The sequence below is a fragment of the Lucilia cuprina genome, chromosome 3 (genome assembly GCF_022045245.1).
Source record: "Lucilia cuprina isolate Lc7/37 chromosome 3, ASM2204524v1, whole genome shotgun sequence".
NCBI classification, from domain to species: domain Eukaryota; kingdom Metazoa; phylum Arthropoda; class Insecta; order Diptera; family Calliphoridae; genus Lucilia; species Lucilia cuprina.
In genome coordinates this window covers 3,050,703-3,073,815 of record NC_060951.1, presented here as the reverse complement: position 1 = coordinate 3,073,815, position 23,113 = coordinate 3,050,703, and the positions used below count along the sequence as shown (strand labels likewise).

Sequence of the window (23,113 nt, the reverse complement as noted above, 5' to 3'; positions counted from 1 at the left end):
TGGTATTTTTTTGAAACATGTTGAAACTAATGGAATTTATATTGTATAAGTAAAATACGAAGCTTTGTATTAAAAAATATGTAGAGATTTTTACATTTCCACAAAAAAACGGCATTTTTTATAGAGGAACGAAATGGAACTTTGTAAAAAACACTAAAAATGGAGAAAGTCTTAATGGCTTATAACTTCTAAACGAAAACTGAAACGCTATTAAGTGAAGAAGAGAGGGACGTTTGGGAATCAAGTGAAACAAAGAAAATTATAAAATTTGCAGCAAAAGTAGAAGTTTACCAAGAGAAACGAAATGGGAATGCAAGAAACACCAATTGTACGGATTCTAATCAAGAATAACATTATGGAATTAAATGAAGAAGAGGAACCTTTTGGAATCGACATTTTATGGTCAGTAGAGAAATTCACTAAACACGCCTCAGAAAATCAAAATTTTTAAAGAGGAACGAAATGGAATTTGAAAAAATACTTCAAAAATTCGTATTTATAATATTAAAATAAATAAAAATAATTAAATTAACACTAATAAGCTGATATTTTTAAAGAAGAACGAAATGGAATTAAATGAAACACTTAAAATTTTGTTATCTTTGGTTGCAATTTATAAGGGAATATTATGAATTAAGTTAAACACTCTGAAAATTTAATTAAAAACGCAGTATAAGTTTTTTAAACACAAATTTAAATTATTAGATAATTTTGCTAATTAGTTTTTTTTACGTTTGTTTACCCCATATTACGCGATATTTGTTGAGAAGTTTAAGTCTAAGTTATTGCATTTCTTTGACATATGTATCAACCAAAAAAGTACGTCATTTAAAAGACTATTCTTTTACCAACTGTTTAAATAACTAGGTAGTATTGGTTTAGTTTGCGTTATTGTTTTTGGTTTTGCTTCTTCATTGCTATCAATACAATGTACATTTTGTAAATAAACATTTTATAATAACACTGTGTATGTATAATTAACTAACAAACTTATGAAATAATATTTCTCTACAATACGAAATAAAGAAAAAAGAGTAAATGCACTCACCCTAGCTAATCTCCACATGCATTTGGTGGCAAAATTTTCACCAAAATCCCTCAATATAACATAGAAGATACAATTTTTCGTACCCGAACCCATGGTACTTTTATCCATGGAACCGCATATCAATTCAGAGTTGCGTATAATAACCCCTGCAAATAAATAGAGAAATATTAGAAATTTTTATAATTTTTCTTTTTCAATATTCTTACAAACTTACATGAATCTTTAGCACATAAATCGTAATTGCCGGTATAATTTCTGCCTTTAGTGATTAAATTCACTTTAACGGGACATTTTTTATTGGGCTTAAGCAGTAAACTGAAAATTTGTTTGCCAGTCCAAAGTTTACGTGGCTTGAGTATGGCTGGTGGAGGCATATCAATATGCATATTGGCATCGGGACCAGCCAAAAAGCAAGCTGCCAATTGCATAGCCTGTTCCCTTGTTAGAAATTCATCTTTTTGTGTTAGCAAATAACCGCCCGTAATGAAATCTTGTGTGGCTGCTATAAGAATTTCACCATTTTTGGGTGTCACCAAGTTAGATTTGTTGCCCATCAATATTAAGGCCTCTGCTCTAGCCTCCTCAGTCTGGGGCAAATGTAAATTCATTTCATCACCATCAAAATCAGCATTATATGGAGTACAAGCACACTCATTAAAACGAAAAGTTCTTTGTGGCTGCACTTTGGCCTGATGACACATAATGGACATTTTATGCAAAGAGGGCTGACGATTGAATAAAACTATATCACCATCACATAAATGACGTTCCACAATATCGCCACACTTTAAATCATGAGCCACCTTATCACGATTACCATAGGCTAGGTATTTTTTAAAAGTAGAACCTCTTTGTTGTACATAATTGGCTCCTGGATGGAAATTGGGACCATTTTTAACTAATTCTTTCATTTTTTGTATATTAGCAGGATTAACACGCTCGGGATAAGTTAAAATTTTAGCTACTCTTTCTGGTACACCCACTTGATGTATCATAAGATTGGGATCAGGGGATATGACGGTACGACCCGAAAAATCAACACGTTTACCCGAAAGATTACCGCGAAAACGACCCTGTTTGCCCTTAAGACGTTGCACTAAACCGCGAGTGGTTTTTTTGGGAGCCATATTGAGAGGAATACCAGAAATTTCACTGTGAAAATAAAGTGCCACATGCAGCTGCAGAAAGTCCCAATCCTCTTGTATAAGCTCAATTTTACCGCCTCCCGTCATGTGTTTTTGTATGACATCATTGATAAGTAAAATTTCACTTTGTTTCATGGTCAAGTCATCTTCAGTGCTGAAAAGAATTGTTATATATTAGTTTAGTTTGTTACAAAATTTCAAGAGTTTTCTCAGTACTTACGTTCCGGCCTTAACTTCCGACACCACGGAAGGTCTTATGCATACTGGAGGCACAAATACTCTAGTCACTATTAGATTAGAGGGATTAGCTCCCTCACAAGTCATACCCAATAGAGGAATATCACGTTTGGGTATACTTTTGAATAGCTCCAATACCGTTAAAGGATTTAATTCTTCCATATGATTGTAACTAGGCAACATTTGATTTAATTCACGATTATTATCCGTAGCTGCTAGCAGTTCATCCAAATCTTTATTCATTAAAGCATCCTGTTTCTTACCCTTATAGGGATCATGTAATATCTTTAACAAACCCGGACCTTTTTTCACACCACCATTTATAGCCTCACAATTGGGACATTTTGTTTGTTTCTTAGCCTTGGTAAGGATCTGACCATGTAAAGCCTTTTTAGCCAGATATGAAAAATTAGGATTTAACAACTTTTTCTCAAAGATTTTCTTCTCGGACTCCTTGAGCATAACATGAGAACAGGATTTACAAATCATTTGCAATATATTAATGGTGGAACGAAAATGACCAATATGAAACACTGGCAATGATAAATCCAAATAACCAAAATGGCCTATGCACTCGTTTAAACCCTGACCACAAGTCTCACAGCTGGAATCTTTGCTGCTGACACCCATGCGCCTATCCAAAACACCATAGGGCACCGGTTGCCGTTGTGCCTGGTAGAGATTTTTCGAAACAATACGCAAGTGAGACTCCTGCTGTATCTCCTCTGGACTGCTAATGCTAAATTGCACATGTGATCTAATAAGAAAAAAATTTCATTTAACTTTTATTAAACTCTTTTAAATTTCTAAAATTTTTTACATTTTTTTTATCACATCTGCTTCACGAAACTGCTCTTTAGGCATTTTTCTTTTTTATTACACGTTTTTTAATAAAATTTCACAAAAATTCACAAAATTTCACAGAACTACAAAAATAGCGGATAATTTAAACGCGTGCTTAAACAAAACTCATTATGTTTACTGTTTTTAAGGGAAACTAGGGTAACCAGGTTTGGTTATTATTAAGCGTTTAAGTGTTTTGTTTACAACGGGAAATGGAGAAGTTGAAAATTTGTTGGGAATTTTCAATTAAAACGTTTTTAAGCTAAATATATGTGATAAAATATAGTAGTTGTTATTGTTTAGTCATATTTTTGTTAAAATTTTATAATTTTAATTTAAAAAATTTGATTAATTTAAAAAAATTAAATATAGCCTTAAATTGCGTTTGATTGTTTTGGCAACTCTAACAAATTTGCTCTCTCTTTGTTTATTTTCAAAAAACCGGTGATAAGGTGGCCATACTTTGCAAAAAAAGTTGATAAACTGTGATTTTTACGCCATAATTTATAAAATAAGATATTTTTATTAGATTTTATTCGTAAATTTTGTAAAATTTTATTAAAATAGTTAAAATTTAATATTTTTTAGACAACTAATATGTGTGGCTTTTCTAATTAAATAAATATTTAAAAATATATTTATATATTGTCATATGAAATCCAAAAATCATTAGGTCACAAAATATCAAAGTGATTGATTAGCATCGTAACGAAATTCAAAGCGATTATGTTCGAAAATTATAAAATGCTGTAAGTTGATATCAAATAAAACAAAAATGACACTTTAAACATATTTTAACAGCTTTAAACTTATGAAATCAAATAAGTATATTTGAGCTATAAAAACTCACTTAACCCTTTCGCTACATTGTATCCATTTGGATACATTCAAGATTTTGGCACAGAAGTCCAATATTTCCGAATATTTTGAAAAAAATGTTTTTTAGTTTGTTTCTGGAATATATTTTGAGGCATTTAAAACTTGATTTAAAGCAATTTAAAAATAAGTCTAAACAGATTTTGAATTCAAAAAAAGTGTCATTGGTTTTTTTTTTAAATAAAAACTATTAAATTGTATAGAAAATGATTTCAAATGGTACGAAACATATTAAGGAAATATAAAAAAGTGCATTGGTTTCTTCAGAAAATATCGGACAAACCAAGACTTGTAGGACCTTAATAATGCTAATAGTCAATACCAATATCTTGGTATACTTAAGACATCTATTGATACTTCCAGTTAAAACTTGTAGCGGAAGGGTAAAATTTAGTTAAAAATATCGACATTTACTATTTTTAATGTAACTTATGCCGTTTTGATTTCAAATATTCTTTTTTGCTTCTCTGAAATATTTTGTTCAACTAAATTAATGTGTTATACACATAAATTGATGTATAACCGTGTTGACTGCAAATTAGGATCCATTTAATTGCGAACTCCTTTTTTTGAAGAACTGATTTATATGGTAAACTAAAATGTTAGCGATTTTTTAATGCTTTAACAAAAAACCGGCAACACTACTATTAACATATGTGTTATTATTGTGATTGCTTTAATCGATTTGACATTTCATTGTAGTAATTGTGAATGATTTTTATTTCTGTTATTGTGAGGTGGTTTTCTCAGGCTGTAAAGATTACGCGACATCGAAAGTTTAGCAAATATTACGAAAACGAATTGAAAATTTTCGATTTCTTTTTATAAAAAGTTATTTAAATAAATCTTTACAAAACGCCTTACCTCGTTAAAGTTATCGAATTTGGTGAAAAAATGTTGCGTCAATTAACACGAGTCGGTCAACTGCCTCAAGTGGCTAAACAATTGCAAAAAGTAGGTGGTAATAGTTGTATTTTATTAAATAAAAAACATTTGCATGTTGTGGTGTGTTGTTCGTCTTCTCGCCATGCACTAGTTGTGCCAAAACATAAGAGTTTTCATCTAAAAGCAAACACTTCTAATCAAGGACGTTTTAAATCAAGCTCATTTTTCGGTTTATTCCAGAGTTCTGCTGTAGCCGGTACACAAAAATCCAATAATTATGCCACGGAAGCCACAGTGCAAGTGCAACGGGTAAGTTTTCATGCTGAAAATTTCTATTTAAAAGGTTACATAATTTTTTTTTAATGTTGGACAATTTTTTCATTTGTAAATTGTTTATTAAATGGGCTTTTTAAAAAGGTGAATTGTTTTTGTTTTATTTGGAAAAGATAGATTTTTTTCATAATTATTGACTGGAGTTTGTTTTTGTTAGTGAGAAAAACGTATTATAAATATAACTTCAAGGTCATTTTTTTATACATTGTATATCAGCTTAGTTTTATTGTTGTTTTTTTTCTACCACCCTCTAATTGGCTGCTCATCCTTACCCTTCTAGTTAAATAACTTATTTGCTTATCATATAACGGTTGTTTAGGGTTTGTTTATTTTTTTCTTAAGACGTCATTAATCAGGCGTTTTTAACCTTAAAATCATGAAACCTCTTCAATTTCAATCTCACACCTGAACTAAAATGAAATCGTTTCTTTTGTAAAGATTTAAAAAATTAAGCAAATTATAACATTGTTAACAATTTTCTTATCTCTCTGGTCAGGTGGGGGTATTTTTAAAACTTTAATTTTGTTTCTTATCGTTTAACATGTTGGCGTTTTTAGTTCATTTGTTTTTTTGAATTTAAGATTTTTAATTCAATTAAGTTTTGTTATTGTTTTCAATTTGTTTTGTTAAAGTGTACTAGGTCAATATTTGTTTATTTTGGGTTAAATTAAAAAAGTCATTGAACGCCTATAAAAATTGCCGGTTGAAACAAAAACAATTACTAGATTTTTTTGTAAAAAGTTAATATTTTAAAAAAAATATTCAAATAACTTAAGCAGAGCTGAATTAGAACTGAACTAGATCTAAAATAGAACTGGACTAGAACTAAACTAGAACTGAACTAAAACTAAACTGGAACTCAACTAGAACCAAAAATAAACTAGAACTGAACAAGAACCGAACTACAACTGAACTAAAACTGAAATAGAACTCAACTAGAACTGAATTAGAACTGTACTAGAACTGAACTAAAACTGAACTAGAACTGAACTAGAACTGACTAGAACTGAACTCGAACTGAACTAGAACTTAACTAGAACTTAACCAAATATGAACTAGAACTGATCTAGAACTGATCTAGAACTAAACTAGAACTAAACTAGAACTAAACTAGAACTGAACTAGAACTGAACTAGAACTTAACTAGAACTTAACTAGAACTTAACTAGAACTGAACTAGAACTGAACTAGAACTGAACTAGAACTGAACTAGAACTGAACTAGAACTGAACTAGAACTGAACTAGAACTGTACTAGTACTGAACTAGAACTGATCTAGAACTGAACTAAAACTGAACTAGAACTGAACTAAAACTGAGCTAGAACTGAACTAGAACTGAACTAGAACTAAATTAGAACTGAACTAGAACTGAACTAGAACTGAACTAGAACTGAACTAGAACTGAACTAGAACTGAACTAGAACTGAACTAGAACTGAACTAGAACTGAACTAGAACTGAACTAGAACTGAACTAGAACTGAACTAGAACTGAACTAGAACTGAACTAGAACTGAACTAGAACTGAAATAGAACTGAACTAGAACTGAACTAGAACTAAACTAGAACGGAACTAGAACTAAACTAAAACTGAACTAGAACTGAACTATAACCGACTCAACTGCAACTGAAATTTCAAAATTTATTTAGAAGTTTCAATAATTTTTCTTGCATCATCTTCTTCATCCTTTCAGCCCTTCAAATTGCATCGTTTGGACAAGGGACCTGAAACCACCGTCAAATTGACCAAGGAAGAAGCCACCAAATATTACACACAAATGCAAATCATTAGACGTATCGAAACCTCTGCTGGTAATTTGTATAAAGAGAAAATTATTCGTGGTTTCTGTCACTTGTACTCTGGCCAAGAAGCCTGTGCTGTGGGTAAGAGTCTACTGGTAAAATTAGCAACAAATGCAAACAAATCTTAATTTCTATCCTAATTTTGTAATGCTAGGCATGAAGGCCGCTATGCGTGATGTGGATAATATTATTTCCGCTTATCGTGTGCACGGTTGGACCTATTTGATGGGTGTACCACCAGTGAAAGTTTTATCCGAATTGACAGGACGTAAAAGTGGCTGTGCCCGCGGCAAGGGTGGTTCTATGCACATGTACTCACCAAATTTCTTTGGTGGTAATGGTATTGTAGGAGCTCAGGTAAGTGATTGTAGAAAGAAATTTTATTTGTAGAAAAATTTTTAAAACTTTTATAAAATTTTAGGTTCCCTTGGGTGCCGGTGTCGCTTTAGCCTGTCAATATAAGGGCAATGGTGGCATGTGTTTGGCTTTGTATGGTGATGGTGCTGCCAATCAGGGTCAAGTCTTTGAAGCCTACAATATGGCCTACTTGTGGAAACTACCTTGCATTTTTGTGTGTGAAAACAATAACTATGGTATGGGTACCAGTGCTGAACGTGCTTCCAGCAATACTGACTACTATACCCGTGGTGATGCTTTGCCCGGTATCTGGGTAGATGGTATGGATGTTTTGGCTGTACGCAGTGCCACCGAATTTGCCATTGACTATGTCACTAAGAACGGTCCACTGGTAATGGAAACCAATACTTACCGTTATTCCGGCCATTCTATGTCTGATCCCGGTACCAGCTATCGTACTCGTGAAGAAATCCAAGAAGTGCGCCAGAAACGTGATCCTATTACCTCTTTCAAGGATTTAGTTATTGAATTGGGTCTCATGACAACCGATGAAATCAAAGCAATTGACACTAAGGTGCGCAAGGAAATCGATGAGGCTACTGCCGCCGCTAAAGCTGATGCTGAATTGCCACTTTCTGGCTTATGGACTGATGTCTATTCTAAATGTTTGGAGCCCAAGATACGTGGCACCGTTGATTTCAATCTAAAACATATTCAAGAAAATAAGGGTGTTAATCATTAAGTTTATTTCAAGAACAAAATAGAAAAAAAATATACTTCATCAGCTTTTAGTGTTCAAAAGAAAACAAAAAAAAAAGGGAAAATATTGTAAATTTTATTAGCCAACGATATTAATTGAAAGTGAAATTTGATATTTTATTTTGTTATTATTGTTTTTTTAAGTTTAAAAAGTGTGCAAAAAGTTTACACCAAAAGCTATCTGCAATCTACTCATCTCAATTGTTGAAAACAAATAATGTTTTATGTAAATATTTTTAGTTTTTGAAAAAAAAAAAATCATTTTTAAATTTCTTTAAAAATATAAACACCATTAACATACAAATTAGAAAAATTCATAAAAAATACGAATCAAATACATAATAAAATATTGTAATAAAAATTGAAAATTTGGATTAATCTTTTTAAAGTGAAGGTGAGAAAGTAATTAAGCTATTGGACTACAGACAAAACAGTAGAGTAGATTTTAGACTAGATTATAGACTATGTTATAGAATAAACTATAGACTAGAGAATGGACGAGTCTATACTATAGACTAGACTATGTACTAGTATACAATCTAGTCTACAATCCAGTCTAAAGACCAATTTTAGATCTAGCCGGTAGTGTCGTCTATTGTCTAATCTATAGTCTCGTCGAAAGTGTAGTTATGTACTATGTTACAGACTAGATTTTATGCTAGGCTATGGACTAGACTTTATACTAGCCTATAGACTACACTAAGGACTAGTATATAATCTATTCTTTGATCCAGTCTATAGACTAATCTTAGGCCTTGTCAGTAGTATAGTCAATTGTCTAATCTATAGTCTAGTCTTGGTTATAGACTACACTATATTATAGGCTATAGACTAGGTTATAGATTACTTTTTATACAAGACTATAGACAAGACTTTATACAAGGCTATAGGCTACACTATGGAGTAGTATATAATCTAGTCTACAATCCAGCCTATAGACTAATCTTACGTTAAATCGGTAGTCTCGTTTTTGTCTAGTCTTGGATATGGACTACACTATACTATAGGCTATAGATAAAACTACATACTAGGCAATAGACTAGTCTTCATAACAGAATATATACTATACTATGGACTAGTATATAATCTAGTCTACAATCCCGCCTATAGACTAATCTTAGGTCTAGTCAGTAGTCTCGTCTACTGTCTAATCTATAGTCTAGTCTTGGTTATGGACTCCACTACACTCTACACTAAGACTAGACTTCATACTAGGCTATAGACTAGACTTTGTACTAGGCTATAGACTACACTATGGAGTAGTACATAATGTAGTCTACAATCCAGCCTATAGACTAATTTTATGTCTACTCGGTAGTCTACCGTATTTCTATAGTCTCGTCTTTAGTCTAGGTTATGGACTACACTATACTGTAGGCTATAGACTAGACTTTATAACTGTCTACATACTATACTATAAACTAGTATATAATCTAGTATACAATCCAGCCTACAGACGAATCTTTGGTTTAGTCGGTTGTCTCGTGTATTGTCTAATTTATAGTCTAGTCTACGTTATGGACTACAATATACTATAGACTAGAATATAAACTAGACTATATACTAGACTTTGTACTAGGCTATAGACTATACTACGGACTAGAATATAATCTAGTCTACAATCCAGCCTATAGACTAAACTTATGTTTAGACGGAAGTCTCGACTATAGCCTAGTTTATAGAGTAGACAAGACTAGCGATAAGACTGTAGACTAACGACTAGACTTAACCTAGACTTTAGGTTGGACTGTAGACCAGACTATAAACTAAACTCTATGGCAGCCTATAGCCTGGAATTTGTTTTTCAATGGCAACTTCCTGTTCTCCGAATGAATATTTTCAACCTGGCAATTTTGTTTATTCCTAAAACTTTGACAAATTATTTATTCAATTTCTTACAAAATTCAATAAAATTTTAAATATTTACACAATTTTTCTTAAAAATATCACAAATATGTTTTCTTTAAAAATCTATTCTTTAAAACTATTAAACCAAAGGATTCCCCATCGCTGTTTCTCTTTTTTGGAACATTTTTGTAAGAAAAATGCCAGTGAGGGAAATGATAATGTAAAGGATTCAGGACCCAGTGTAACTATACAATTAGAAAATGTGAGTAAAATATTAGTTTTGAAAAAAGAAACTAAATAAATATTGTTGCCAAATCCATTTAGTGCTTTAAATTATACAATTTGGAAAAGGAGCCCTGCTCCTCTATAAGTTTAAGCCAAAAACTGGCCTTAAAACTCTACCGAGAAATGCAAACTATAAGAAGAATGGAAAATGCTTGTGGTAATTTGTATAAGGAAAAGTTAATAAGAGGATTTTGTCATTTATATGTGGGTCAAGAGGCCTGTTGTGTGGGTAAGGGGGAAGAAAGGGTTCAACAAAAAATAAAACTTAACCTTACTTCTTGGCTCTCAAAATAGGCATTAAATCTTCTATGCGATCTCAGGACACCATTATAACTTCCTATCGTTCTCATGGCTGGACCTGGCTAATGGGTGTTTCTATACACAATATTATAGCTGAATTGTGTCAAAAACAAACCGGCTGCAGTCGCGGCAAGGGAGGCTCTATGCATACTTATGCTCCCAACTTTTTCGGTGGCAATGGTATAGTGGGAGCACAAACGCCTTTAGGTGCGGGAATAGCATTTGCTCATGCCTATAGTTGTGATGGTGGTGTTAATTTCGCCTGCTACGGCGATGGTGCTGCCAACCAGGGTCAGCTGCATGAAGTATTCAATATAGCCTGTCTGTGGAAATTACCTGTGGTGTTCGTTTGTGAAAATAACAAATATGGCATGGGTACATCTATGAAGAGGTCTTCGTGTAGTACAGATTATTATACTAGAGGTGATTATATACCAGGACTGTGGGTTAATGGTAACGATGTTTTGGCTGTTCGCAGTGCTGCGGAATTTGTTATAACTCATACTCGTTCATGCGGTCCTATAGTTATGGAATTGGAAACTTATCGTTATCATGGTCATTCAATGTCTGATCCGGGTACTAGTTATCGTAAGAGAGAAGAGGTACAAATGATGCGTGAGAAATATGATCCGATAACGACATTTAGGAATTTGTGTTTGAAGCATAAATTGATAAAAGAGGAGGAGTTTAAGGTGAGTTAAAGTATAAAATATAAATGAGACTATATAGCCAAGTCTATATACTGGATTGTAGTTTGGACTATAATCTAGTCTATATGCTATAGTCGATTCTATAGTCTGGTCTTTATTGTATTCTATAGTCAAGTCTAAAGTCCATAATCTAGTATATAATCTATCGTAAAGTCTAGTCTATAGTGTACTGTATAAACTATTCTATAGTTTTGTCTATTGACTAGTCTACAGTCTAGTCTATAGATTAGTCCACAGTCTAGTATATAGTCTAGTCTATAACTATGGTCGAGTCCATATTCTGGTCTATATTGTAGTCTAAAGCCTGGTCTAAAGCCTAGCCTATAGTCTAGTCCATAATATAATCTATTTATGATCTGGTATATAATCTACCCAACAGTTTTGTCGATGATATAGTATAAAATCTCTTCTATAGTCTGGTCTATAGATTAGTCTACAGTCTAGTCTATAGTCTAGTGATTAGTCTATATTCTAGTCTATACATTATTCTAAAGTCTAGTGTATAGTCTAGTCTCTGATATAGTATTCTATTCTATATTCTGGTCTGTAGATTAGTCTATAGCCTAGCCTATAGATTAGTCTATAGTCTAGTCTATATATTAGTCTATAGTCTAGTCTATAGATTAGTCTATAGCTTAGTCTATAGATTATTCAATAGTCTAAAATCTATTCTATAGTTTAGTTTACAGTCTAGTTTATAGATTAGTCTATAGTCTGGTCTATAGATTAGTGTACAGTTTATTTTATAGATTAGTCTATAGTGTAGTCCCTAGATTAGTCTATAGTCTAGTCTATAGATTAGTATATAGCTTAGTCTAAAATCTATTCTAAAGATTAGTCTACAGTCTAAAGTTTGGTCTATATATTAGTGTACAGTCTAGTTTATAGATTAGTCTATAGTGTAGTCCCAAGATTAGTTTATAGTCTAGCGTATAGTCAAGTCTATAGCCTAGTATATAGTCTGGTCTATGGCCTAGTCTGTAGTCTAGTATATAGTATAGTCTAGTTTATAGTCTGGTATAAAGTAAAGTTTAGACTTTAGTCTTTTGCCTAGTCCCTGGTCTATTCTAAAGTATTCTATTCCCCTATAGAAAATCGATGATACGATTAAAACCGAAATAGATGAGATCGTTAAACAAGTCAAACTAGAAAAAGAAACTGATCCTGCTGAATTGGCCACTGATGTTTATGCTGAAAATTTAGAGGGCAAAATTAGAAATATTATATGGCGTGACTTAAAACATAGTAATGTGGGAATACGCTTAATTCCTCCAGGAACGGTAAAAGCTACACCTAAATCGGAAATAAAAGAATTACCTAAACAAGAAGAAAAAACTGAAGCGAAAGCTTTAACTGGGACAGATAAGAAAATGGATGATTTAAAGGAGAAGCAACAGAAAAAAGGGGATGATAAAAAAGATGAAGGGAAAAATGCAAAACAAACTAAGGATTTAGCTCAAAAACCGTCACCAGATGCTAAACCCAAAACGGAGGCGAAGGATAAAGATAAAAAGCCTAAAAATCCGAAAAAGAAATAAAGGGAATTACAAAAATTTAGATTTAAAATTGTTATTGCAAAAAATTTATGTTATTTTATTTTTATGTTATTATTTTTTTTTACATTCAACTTAAATTGTTTACATCGTGTCAAGTATTTCAAAATTAAAGTAAATTTACATTGTTTACAGAATTAACATAAAATTTACAATGTTTACATTATGTCAAGAATTCAGATTTCCATCAAAATTGAGAGAACATCAGAGATGTTATTAATTTATTGTATTTTGATTTTCAAGTGTCTTTATGCTTTATCGCCTAACGTTATGATTGTGTTTTGCAAAACAAAAAGAGAGCGAGAGAGTGTGTTTACAAATAGATTTAAGAGAGTTTGCTGAAAAAATAAAGCTTTTATTTAACATTTTCTCTTTATACTTTAGGGATTGTTGTATAAATTAGTTTTTATCATTGATATTAACAGATCTTCTTAATGATCTTTTAGAACATTATACACTCAGTCTTGAGTAAACGGTCCAACAATACAAACGTCTTCCTAAAAAAAAACACTCGGGTAAACTAAAACGACAACGCAAAATGGAGAAAATGTTAATTAAGAAATTTTAAAAATTATTTGAAAAAAAAAATAAAGAAAAAAATTCAAAAACCCAAAAAGCAATAAAGAAAATATTTAACATAAATTTATAAAAAATAGAAAAAATATTGAAAAAAAATAATAACTAAAAAAGAAACAAATTTTTAGAATAAGTGCCAAAATTTTGTAGTTTTCTGACAAAAAAAAAAAAAAAAAAAAAAAAAAAAATCAAAACCAACAAAATTATGAAAAAACAACAGCATCATAATTATTTAAAAATTGTTTTTAAATATACAAATTTAAAATAAAAAAAATTATGTAAATTTTTTTTATTTGTATATAAAATGCATTTGTAATTTAAACATAATTATCTCAAAACAATCATAAATCGCAACTACTTCTACAAATTAACATAAATATTAAAAAAAAAATTATAAAAAAAATCCAAAAAAAAGTTTTAATACAGACTAATAAAGTCAATTAGTGAAGCCAGTTTTGAAATTAAATTTTCAAATATTTTTTCCTTAAATCTTTTAAGAAATTGTTTGTTTGTGTGTGTTTTTTTGTTATTAAATTGAATAAGTACAAGTATTTACGAGTGCTACTTAATCATATAATAATCATCATCAGTCATCTACTTTATATATACCTTGGGGTGTATTCGGTTTTATGAGATGGAACAGTAGCAGCAGCAGCAGGTTGGAAGAGGTAAGTTGTTTTTCTTCTGTTCAATCCATTAAATATTATTTAAGTTTTAACAATAATATCAAAAGCTTAGAGTAGTTTTGTGATAAAAAAACAACTTAATTTGAATAATTGTTGGAGGGTGGAAGGCATAAGTTTAAATAATTTTTTTTCAAATATTTACAAATTAGGAATTTTTCCATTGAAGAAAATAATACACTAGACTATAGATCTAGATCATAGTATAAACTTTAGATTAGACTAGACTATAGACCTGGCTATGGATTAGAATATAGACTAAACGATAGACTAGACTATTACATAAACTAGATTTTCTATAGACTATAGTCTATACTATGGACTAGTCTATAGAATAGAATAGACGAGGCTGTAGATAAGACTATAGACTAGACTATAGTACAGACTATTTACTAGACTAGAGACTAGCCCATCGTGTAGACTATAGACTATACTATAAACTAGAGTATAGACTACACTAAAAACTGTTGACTGTTGACTATACAACAGACTATACAACTAGAGCGTAGACTAGACTATAGACTGGACTATAGACTAGACAAAAGACTAGAATATAGACTAGACTATAGAATAGACTATAGACTAGACTATAGAATAGACTATAGACTAGACTATAGACTAGACTATAGAGTAGACTATAGACTAGACTATAGACTAGACTATGGACTAGACTATAGACTAGACTATAGACAAGACTACATACTAGACTATAGACTGGACTATAGACTAGACTATAAACTGGACTATAGACTAGACTATAGACTGGACTATAGACTAGACTATAGACTAGACTATAGACTAGACAATAAACTAGACTATAAACTAGACAATAGACTAGACTATACTAGACTACATTTTCGACTATAGACTAGACTATAGATTAGACTATAGACTAGACTATAGACAAGACGATAGATTGGAGTACAGACTAGACTATAGACTAGACAATAGACTAGGCTATCGACTAGACTATAGACTAGACTCTAAACAAGACTACCTTCTAGACTATAGACTGGACTATAGACTAGACTATAAACTGGAGTATAGACTAGACTATAGACTAAACTGTAGACTAGACTGTAGACTAGACTATAGACTAGACTATAGATTAGACTATAGACTAGACTATAGATTCGACTATAGACTAGACTATAGACTAGACTATAGATTAGACTATAGATTAGACTATAGACTAGACTATATATTAGACTATATATTAGACTATAGACTAGACTATAGACTAGACAGTAGACTAGACTGTAGACTAGACTATGGACTAGACTATGGACTAGACTATGGACTAGACTATAGACTAGACTATACACTAGACTATAGACTAGACTATAGACTAGACTATAGATTATACTATAGACTAGACTATAGACTAGACGATAGATTGGACTATAGACTAGACTATAAACTAGACTATAGACTAGACTCTAAACAAGACTATAGACTGGACTATAGACTAGACTATAAACTGGACTATAGACTAGACTAGAGACTGGACTATAGACTAGACTATAAACTAGACAATAAACTAGACTATAAACTAGATTATAGACTAGACTATACACTAGACTACAGACTAGACTATAGACTAGACTATACACTAGACTACAGACTAGACTATAGATTCGACTATAGACTAGACTATAGACCAGACTATAGACTAGACTATAGACTAGACTATAGACTAGACTATAGACTAGACTATAGACTAGACTATAGACTAGACTATAGACTAGACTATAGACTAGACAAGACTAAAGACTGGACTAAAGACTGGACTAAAGACTGGACTATAGACTAGACTATAGTCTAGACTATAGACTAGACCATAGACTAGACTATAGACTAGACCATAGACTAGACTATAGACTAGACTATAGACTAGACTATAGACTAGACTTTAGACTAGACTATAGACTAGACTATAGATTAGACTATAGACTAGACTATAGTTAAGACTATAGACTAGACTATAGACTAGACTATAGACTAGACTATAGACTAGATTATAGACTAGACTATAGACTAGACTATAGACTAGACTATAGACTAGATTATAGACTAGACTATAGACTAGACTATACACTTTACTGGACTATAGACCCTCTTATTTTTATAAAGCGTTTAATTTTGTTAATTATTATTTAGGTCTCGTAAGAGACCTCGGGATTTCATACCATTTAATGGTTTAACTTATTTCTTAAAAAACAATAGCATTTGTTTTCCAGAAACAAAAAAGGAATTAAAAAAAGTGTTTTAATTAAAACTTCTATTAAAACTTCTATTAAAAAACCAAGTGTAGGTGCAAAGATTTAAATTTCAGCGACACGTTTTTTTCAGGTTTATTTTTAAACCAAAAATACACGATCTTAAACATTTTCAAAATTTTATACGAAAATTTAAATTTTGTGTTTTTTAAGCGGAAATGAGAGAACAAGTAAATTAGCGACAATATTTTATAGCTGTAGAGATAAAAACAAAAATTATAAAATAAATTTAAAACTTTAAGTAAAAAAATGAATAATTTCTAGAATAAAAGTTTTTGAAATTTTTTATGCATTTTGCTTAGAAATGATGTTATTGTTATTTTATTAATATAAATCCATTTGTAAATTGAAATTTCCTCAAGTGCCAAAAACTTTTAAAGATCAGTCAAGTTTATGACTGCATTAAGTTTTAAGAAAAATTTAATTGAAAAAAATATAATTAAAATGCAAAATAATTGAAATGGAAAAAAATTAAATGCACAATACCATAAAAACGAAGTAAAATTTAATAGAATATAAAATTTCAATATTTATTGTAATTAAACGGATATTCTTTTGGCAATCAAACATTTCGTAATATTTTCCAATCAAAACATTCATTTTTTTTGCAAAATTTAAAAATGTTTCCAAAAGTTTCAATTATAATACATCAACAGCTAAAATTTACAAATTCAATTTTTTTTCTGAAAAAAAAGTTTATTTTTATTTTGTATCTTTTAAAATACAAACAATTTCCGAAATATAACAACCAAATAAAAGAACAACAATGTTTACAGATGAATAACGAAATGACAAATAAATAAATAAATATTTAAATATAGTATATAAAATTAATATAAAATTTAAAACAACCATGACATTGGCTAGTGAGAAACCTCCAAGAGCCAGGGGAGTGCACACTTTTAAAATTTGTATTTTTTGCTAAATTTCCAACCCAGCACCCAAATGTGTCAAAAAAAATTAAAGATTTTTGAAAAAAAATTATTTTTACTAAAATAATACGCTGTTGCTTATCGAATGACGTGTATATTTGGGCCCAAAAAGTGTTGACTACAAATTCTATGACAGATGAGCAATTCGCTTGAGCGAATAATGGATACTTCAACTATAAAACAATTAAATTTTAAAACTATTTTTAATAATTTTTTTTTATTTTTTTCTTCTCTACGAATAATTTAAAGAAACGCATTTAAAATAGAAATTAGAACTAATGGATTTTCAAAAAAAAAAAAAAATATATATATAATAGTAATTATTGTGCGAAAAATATCTTTTAATTATTACAAGTAATAGAAAAATTAAAAAATTTTAAATCCACGTGATTTTATATTTATTATTCATCGCCTATCGCCAATAGAAGTGAAACTTTTGTTTCCTTGAAATTTTTATTCCCCTTGAAGGAAAAATTGCTATCGTGAACTAGGGTTCTATAGTTGAAACGAAAAGTCGACTTTTCGACTTTTTGACTTTTTGCATTTTATGAAAAGTCGACTTTTCGACCTTTTGCATTTCATGAAAAGTCGACTTTTCGACTTTTTGCATTTTATGAAAAGTCGACTTTTCGACTTTTTGCATTAAGTTAAAAGTCGATTTTTCGACTTTTAATGTTTTATAAATGGTCGACTTTTCGACTATTTTCGACTTTTTCCGAACAGAGTTAAAAATTTATAAAGTTGCCAGAAGCGTAAATTTATAATGTTGCCATTTAACATTATATTATTATTATTATTTATTATTATTATTATTATTATTATTAAAAACAATTTATTTATATTTTTTCTATTTGTTGCAATTTTTTGAGTTTTTACGACTTCTTTCTATTTTTGACTTTTTCCGACTTTTCGACTTTTTTCGACTATTTTCGACTTTTTCCGACTATTTTGGACTTTTTCGACTTTTTCCGACTTTTTTCAACTTTTTTTTTTGACTTTTTCCGACTTTTATTTACAAAGTCGACTTTTCGACTTTTATTTACAAAGTCGACTTTTCGACTTTTATTTACAAAATCGACTTTTCAACTTTTATTTACAAAGTCGACTTTTCGACTTTTTTCATAGACTATAGTCGAGTTATCGGCTTTTTTGGAACAAAATAGTCGACTTCGACTTTTTTCGAAAGTCGATTTATAGAACCCCATCGTGAACTTGTTGTGAACAATTCATTCACAATAGTTGATTTTGTATGGAACAGTTGTTTCAATGTTTACAAAATTCCATAAAAAATTTTACAACAGGAGAATTATTTTCACCACAAAAAGATTAGCAAACGAAAAAAGTGAAAATGGACCATATTTCACATGAAATGATGATTGGCGATAGGGGTGAATAAGTAAAAAATTTATTCATGATTACAGATTTTAGCCTATAAAGCCCACTATAGTTGGTGTATGGTGTAGTCCAATCTGTGATCTGTGTTTAATTCCAATCAATTTCGTGAAATATGTTCTCTTTACACTTTTTTATGTGAAAAAATGTCCCCTATTGTTGCAAACAGCTGTTTTAAAGAAAATCAACTATTGTGAATGAATTGTTTAATGATAGCAATTATCCTTTTGAGCTTAAAGAAAATCGTAAGAAAACAAACTAAAATCGTATATATAATGTAAACAATGGTCAAATACAAATTGTATATTATATGGTATGGTCTATATTTGGGACTGTAGTCTGATTTATACACTAGTCTATATTATGGACTACAGTATAATCTTGAATAAAGTCTGGTCTATAGTCTAGTGTGAACTATAATCAAGTCTTAGGTCTGAATTTTAGTCTACACTACTGTCTAGTATATAATCATGACTTTGGTGTTGTCGGTAATCTAAGTTATAGACGATTCTATTGTCTAAACTATTTGTAAATTAGATTTTGGTCTAGAATAGACTATAGTCTATTCTATATTATGAACTATATTATTGTTTATGGTCTATACTATAATTTAGTCTATAGTCTGGAGTTTCATCCGCAATATAGTCTAGTAAATAATCTAAGTTGGTGTATAGATGGACTTTAGTATAGTTATTGATCTCGAATAAATTCTGGTCTAGTCTGGACTATAATCAAGTCTATAGTCTGAATTTTAGTGTATACACTTCAGTCTAGTATATAATCTGAAGTGTAGTGTTGTCTGTAATATTTGTAGGTTAAAATTGAATCTTATGTTTTAATTATAGTCTAGTTTTCGGTCTTGAATATATAGTCTAACCTATATTTTGAACTATAGTTTAGTCGATAGTCTGGACTATAGTTTAGTCTATAGTCTGGACTATAGTTTAGTCTATAGTCTGGACTATAGTTTAGTCTATAGTCTGGACTATAGTTTAGTCTACAGTCTGGACTATAATTTAGTCTATATTCTAGAGTATAGTTAAGTCTATAGTCTGGACTATAGTTTAGTGTATAGTCTGGACTATAGTTTAGTCTATAGTCTGGACTATAGCTTAGTCTATAGTCTGGACTATAGTTTAGTCTATAGTCTGGACTATAGTTTATTCTATAGTCTGGACTATAGTTTAGTCTATAGTCTGGACTACATTTTAGTCTGTAATCAGGACTACAGCCTGGAATTTAATCCTCATTATAGACTAGTATATAATCTGCAGTATCATTCAATCTATTATCTGGACTACAATTTAGTAGCTCTAACTATTACGGGCTATAGATTATTATCTATAGTTTAGACTATAATCTGGACTGAAGTTTAGTTTATATTACAGGTCCATAATCTAAACTAAGACTAATTTGTGGTCTGAACTATGGTCTAGTCTATTGTCTGGCCGATAGTCAACTTTATCGTCCAGTTGTACAGAATATACATGTATAATTTATAGTATAGTTTATAATCTTAAATATTAGCAATATTTTTATAGAAATAATAAAAAGATTTTCTTGTCCCTTGAACTTGCATGTGACTTTTTTTGGTGTTATTTTCGTTATGAGTGATTTTCTTGGAAATTCTATAAAATTTCCTTGAATTTAGTCATACTTCAACTCAACAGAATTGTTGTTTATTTTTCGCTTAAAAACAATATATGACATTTTTACCATCTGCTTGAAATGTACAAAAAAATATATATATCGCAGATTTATAAAAATCTTTTTTTTTTAATAAACTTTGTATAATTTTTACTACCGAAAAATCACACCCACTAATATTTTCAAAAAAAGAAGCAAAATAAAAATATAATTCATCAGCTTTAGTACAAATGTCAAAATAAGAAACAAATCATAAAAAAATAAACAATAATTTAAGAGAAATATTTTCAAAACCTTTACTATCTAACGGCACTAGATCAAAGCGTGTCTGTGTGTGTAAGTGGCTCTTTAAAGGTATTTTAACAAAATTCTTACCAAATGCTCTTGAACTTTTAACAAATTCTTACAACAGCTGTAGTTATGTGTGTTAAAACTATTATACTCTCACTTGTGTTGTGACAAAAAAATTTTATTTAATTTTATTACAAAATAAAATTTTCATTTTCAAATAATGTTTTTTTTTTAGGTTTTTAAAAATAAACAAAATCTACCAGAATACATTTTGAACAAAAAGGCATATTAAAAAGAAAAATAAATAAAATAAAATTAATGGCATTGTAATGACATTAACCTTGAGTTAATAAATTCAAAAATAGTATTAAAAAAATTATATTAAACAAAATGAGCCAAACACACACACATTCACACACACACAACAAACTCTTCGAAAAAGGTATGGCGCTAAAAGATATAATATTTGATAAAAAAAAAACATTTGTTGATACACAAAGAGACAATTTAATAAAAAAATAATAAAATTAACTAAATAGATAAATAAAGCAATAATTTTATTGTGTATCTTGGGGTGTATTAATGAAAAATAATAATAAACTCAATTTGTTTTTTTTACAAAAAATTAAAAATTATTTTTCAAAAAAATTGTAAACAAATTTAATTAAAAGTTTTAATTGAGTTTAATCAGGCGGCAAATAACATGGTAAATAAAAAGAAAACAAACATTGTTCAAAATTGTCATTTTTAGTAAACTGTTGATTAGATTATAGAATATAGATTAACTTTAATCTGGACTAAAGACTAGACTATAGATACGACAATATGCTTCACTATAGAATAGAATATAGACTACTCTAAATACTAGACAATATATTAGACTATAGACTGAACAATTTACTAAAATATAGACTAAACTATAGACTAGCCAATATATTATAGCCAAGACTATAGACTAAATAATGCCTTAGACTATAGACTAGACCATAGAATATAGACTAGACTTTAGACTAGGCTATAGACTAGACTATAGACACGACTATAGACTATACAAAAGCAAACAGTATAGGCTAGATTATGGACTATACTACAGACTAGACTATAGACTAGACTAAAGACTAGACTATAGACTAGACTATAGACTATACTATAGACTATACTATAGACTAGACTATAGACTAGACTATAGACTATACTATAGACTAGACTATAGACTAGACTATAGACTAGACTATAGACTAGACTATAGACTAGACTATAGACTAGACTATAGACTAGACTATAGACTAGACTATAGACTAGACTATAGACTAGACTATAGACTAGACTATAGACTAGACTATAGACTAGACTATAGACTAGACTATAGACTAGACTATAGACTAGACTATAGACTAGACTAAAGACTAGACTATAGACTAGACTAAAGACTAGACTAAAGACCAGACTATAGACTAGACTATAGAGTAGACTATAGACTTGACTATAGACTAGAATATAGACTAAACTATAGACTAGACTGTAGAGTAGACTGTAGAGTAGACTATAGACTATATAATAGACTAGAATATAGACTGGACTATATACTAGACTATAGACTGGAATATAGACTAGACTATATACTAGACTATATACTAGACTATAGACTAGACTATAGACTAGACTATAAACTAGACTATAGATTAGACTATAGACTAGACTATAGACTAGACTACATACTAAACTATAGACTAGACTATAGACCAGATTATAGACTAGACTATATATTAGACTATAGACTAGACTACATACTAGACTTTAGGCTAGACTTTAGACTAAATTATAGACTAGACTATAGACAGGACTAGATTATAGACTAGACTCTTTACTAGACTATAGACTAGACTATATACTACTCTATAGACTAGACTATAGACTAGAATATAGAGTAGACTATAGACTTAACTGTAGAATATACTATAGAATAGACTATAGTACAGTATAGAGTACACACTAGACTAGAGACTAAAGTACAGTATAGAGTACAGACTAGACAAAACAAAAGTACATACTAGAATATATACTACACTATAAACTAGACTATAGACTAGACTATAGACTAGGCTATAGATTAGACTTTAGACTAGACTATAGACTAGACTATAGACTAGACTATAGACTAGACTATAGACTAGACTATAGACTAGACTATAGACTAGAATATAGACTAGACTTTACACTAGACTATATACTGGGCTATTGACTATATATTAGACTAGAATGTCGACTAAACTTTAGACTACAGACTAGACTATAGACTAGAATACATACTAGACTATAGACTAGATTATAT

General features: G+C 30.1%; 4 protein-coding genes across 5 annotated transcripts in view; 3 read left to right on the top strand and 1 right to left on the bottom strand.

Annotated features, from left to right (window-relative positions):
* Positions 1-3,411, bottom strand: part of LOC111684933 (DNA-directed RNA polymerase III subunit RPC1) — a 66,694-nt gene extending 63,283 nt beyond the window's left edge. The window contains exons 1-4 of the mRNA XM_046946002.1: positions 3,251-3,411; positions 2,414-3,187; positions 1,263-2,347; positions 1,049-1,194 (exon numbers count right to left, since the gene is read on the bottom strand). Coding sequence (XP_046801958.1) covers positions 1,049-1,194; positions 1,263-2,347; positions 2,414-3,187; positions 3,251-3,294 — 2,049 coding nt within the window. The 5' untranslated portion in view covers positions 3,295-3,411. The remainder of the gene's footprint in view (positions 1-1,048; positions 1,195-1,262; positions 2,348-2,413; positions 3,188-3,250) is intronic.
* A 1,472-nt stretch (positions 3,412-4,883) lies between these two features.
* On the top strand, positions 4,884-8,577 carry LOC111682556 (pyruvate dehydrogenase E1 component subunit alpha, mitochondrial-like). 2 transcript variants are annotated; one of them, XM_023444529.2, is made up of 5 exons: positions 4,884-5,103; positions 5,275-5,343; positions 7,061-7,250; positions 7,324-7,526; positions 7,591-8,577. In XM_023444529.2, the coding sequence occupies exons 1-5, from the start codon at positions 5,044-5,046 to the stop codon at positions 8,266-8,268; spliced, it is 1,200 nt and encodes a 399-aa protein (XP_023300297.2). In that variant the 5' UTR covers positions 4,884-5,043; the 3' UTR covers positions 8,269-8,577. The 2 variants fall into 2 exon arrangements, with proteins under 2 accessions (XP_023300297.2, XP_023300296.2); XM_023444528.2 differs by having other exon boundaries at positions 4,884-5,343.
* A 1,617-nt stretch (positions 8,578-10,194) lies between these two features.
* Positions 10,195-13,129, top strand: LOC111682537 (pyruvate dehydrogenase E1 component subunit alpha, mitochondrial-like). Its single transcript, XM_023444509.2, has 4 exons — positions 10,195-10,395; positions 10,458-10,647; positions 10,713-11,410; positions 12,520-13,129. Exons 1-4 carry the CDS (start codon positions 10,240-10,242, stop codon positions 12,964-12,966), a joined length of 1,491 nt encoding a protein of 496 aa, XP_023300277.2. The 5' UTR covers positions 10,195-10,239; the 3' UTR covers positions 12,967-13,129.
* A 648-nt stretch (positions 13,130-13,777) lies between these two features.
* LOC111682524 overlaps positions 13,778-23,113 on the top strand; it is a 36,301-nt gene continuing 26,965 nt past the window's right edge. Inside the window, exon 1 of the mRNA XM_023444496.2 lies at positions 13,778-14,225. The gene's annotated coding sequence lies outside the window, so the exon portion shown is untranslated. The remainder of the gene's footprint in view (positions 14,226-23,113) is intronic.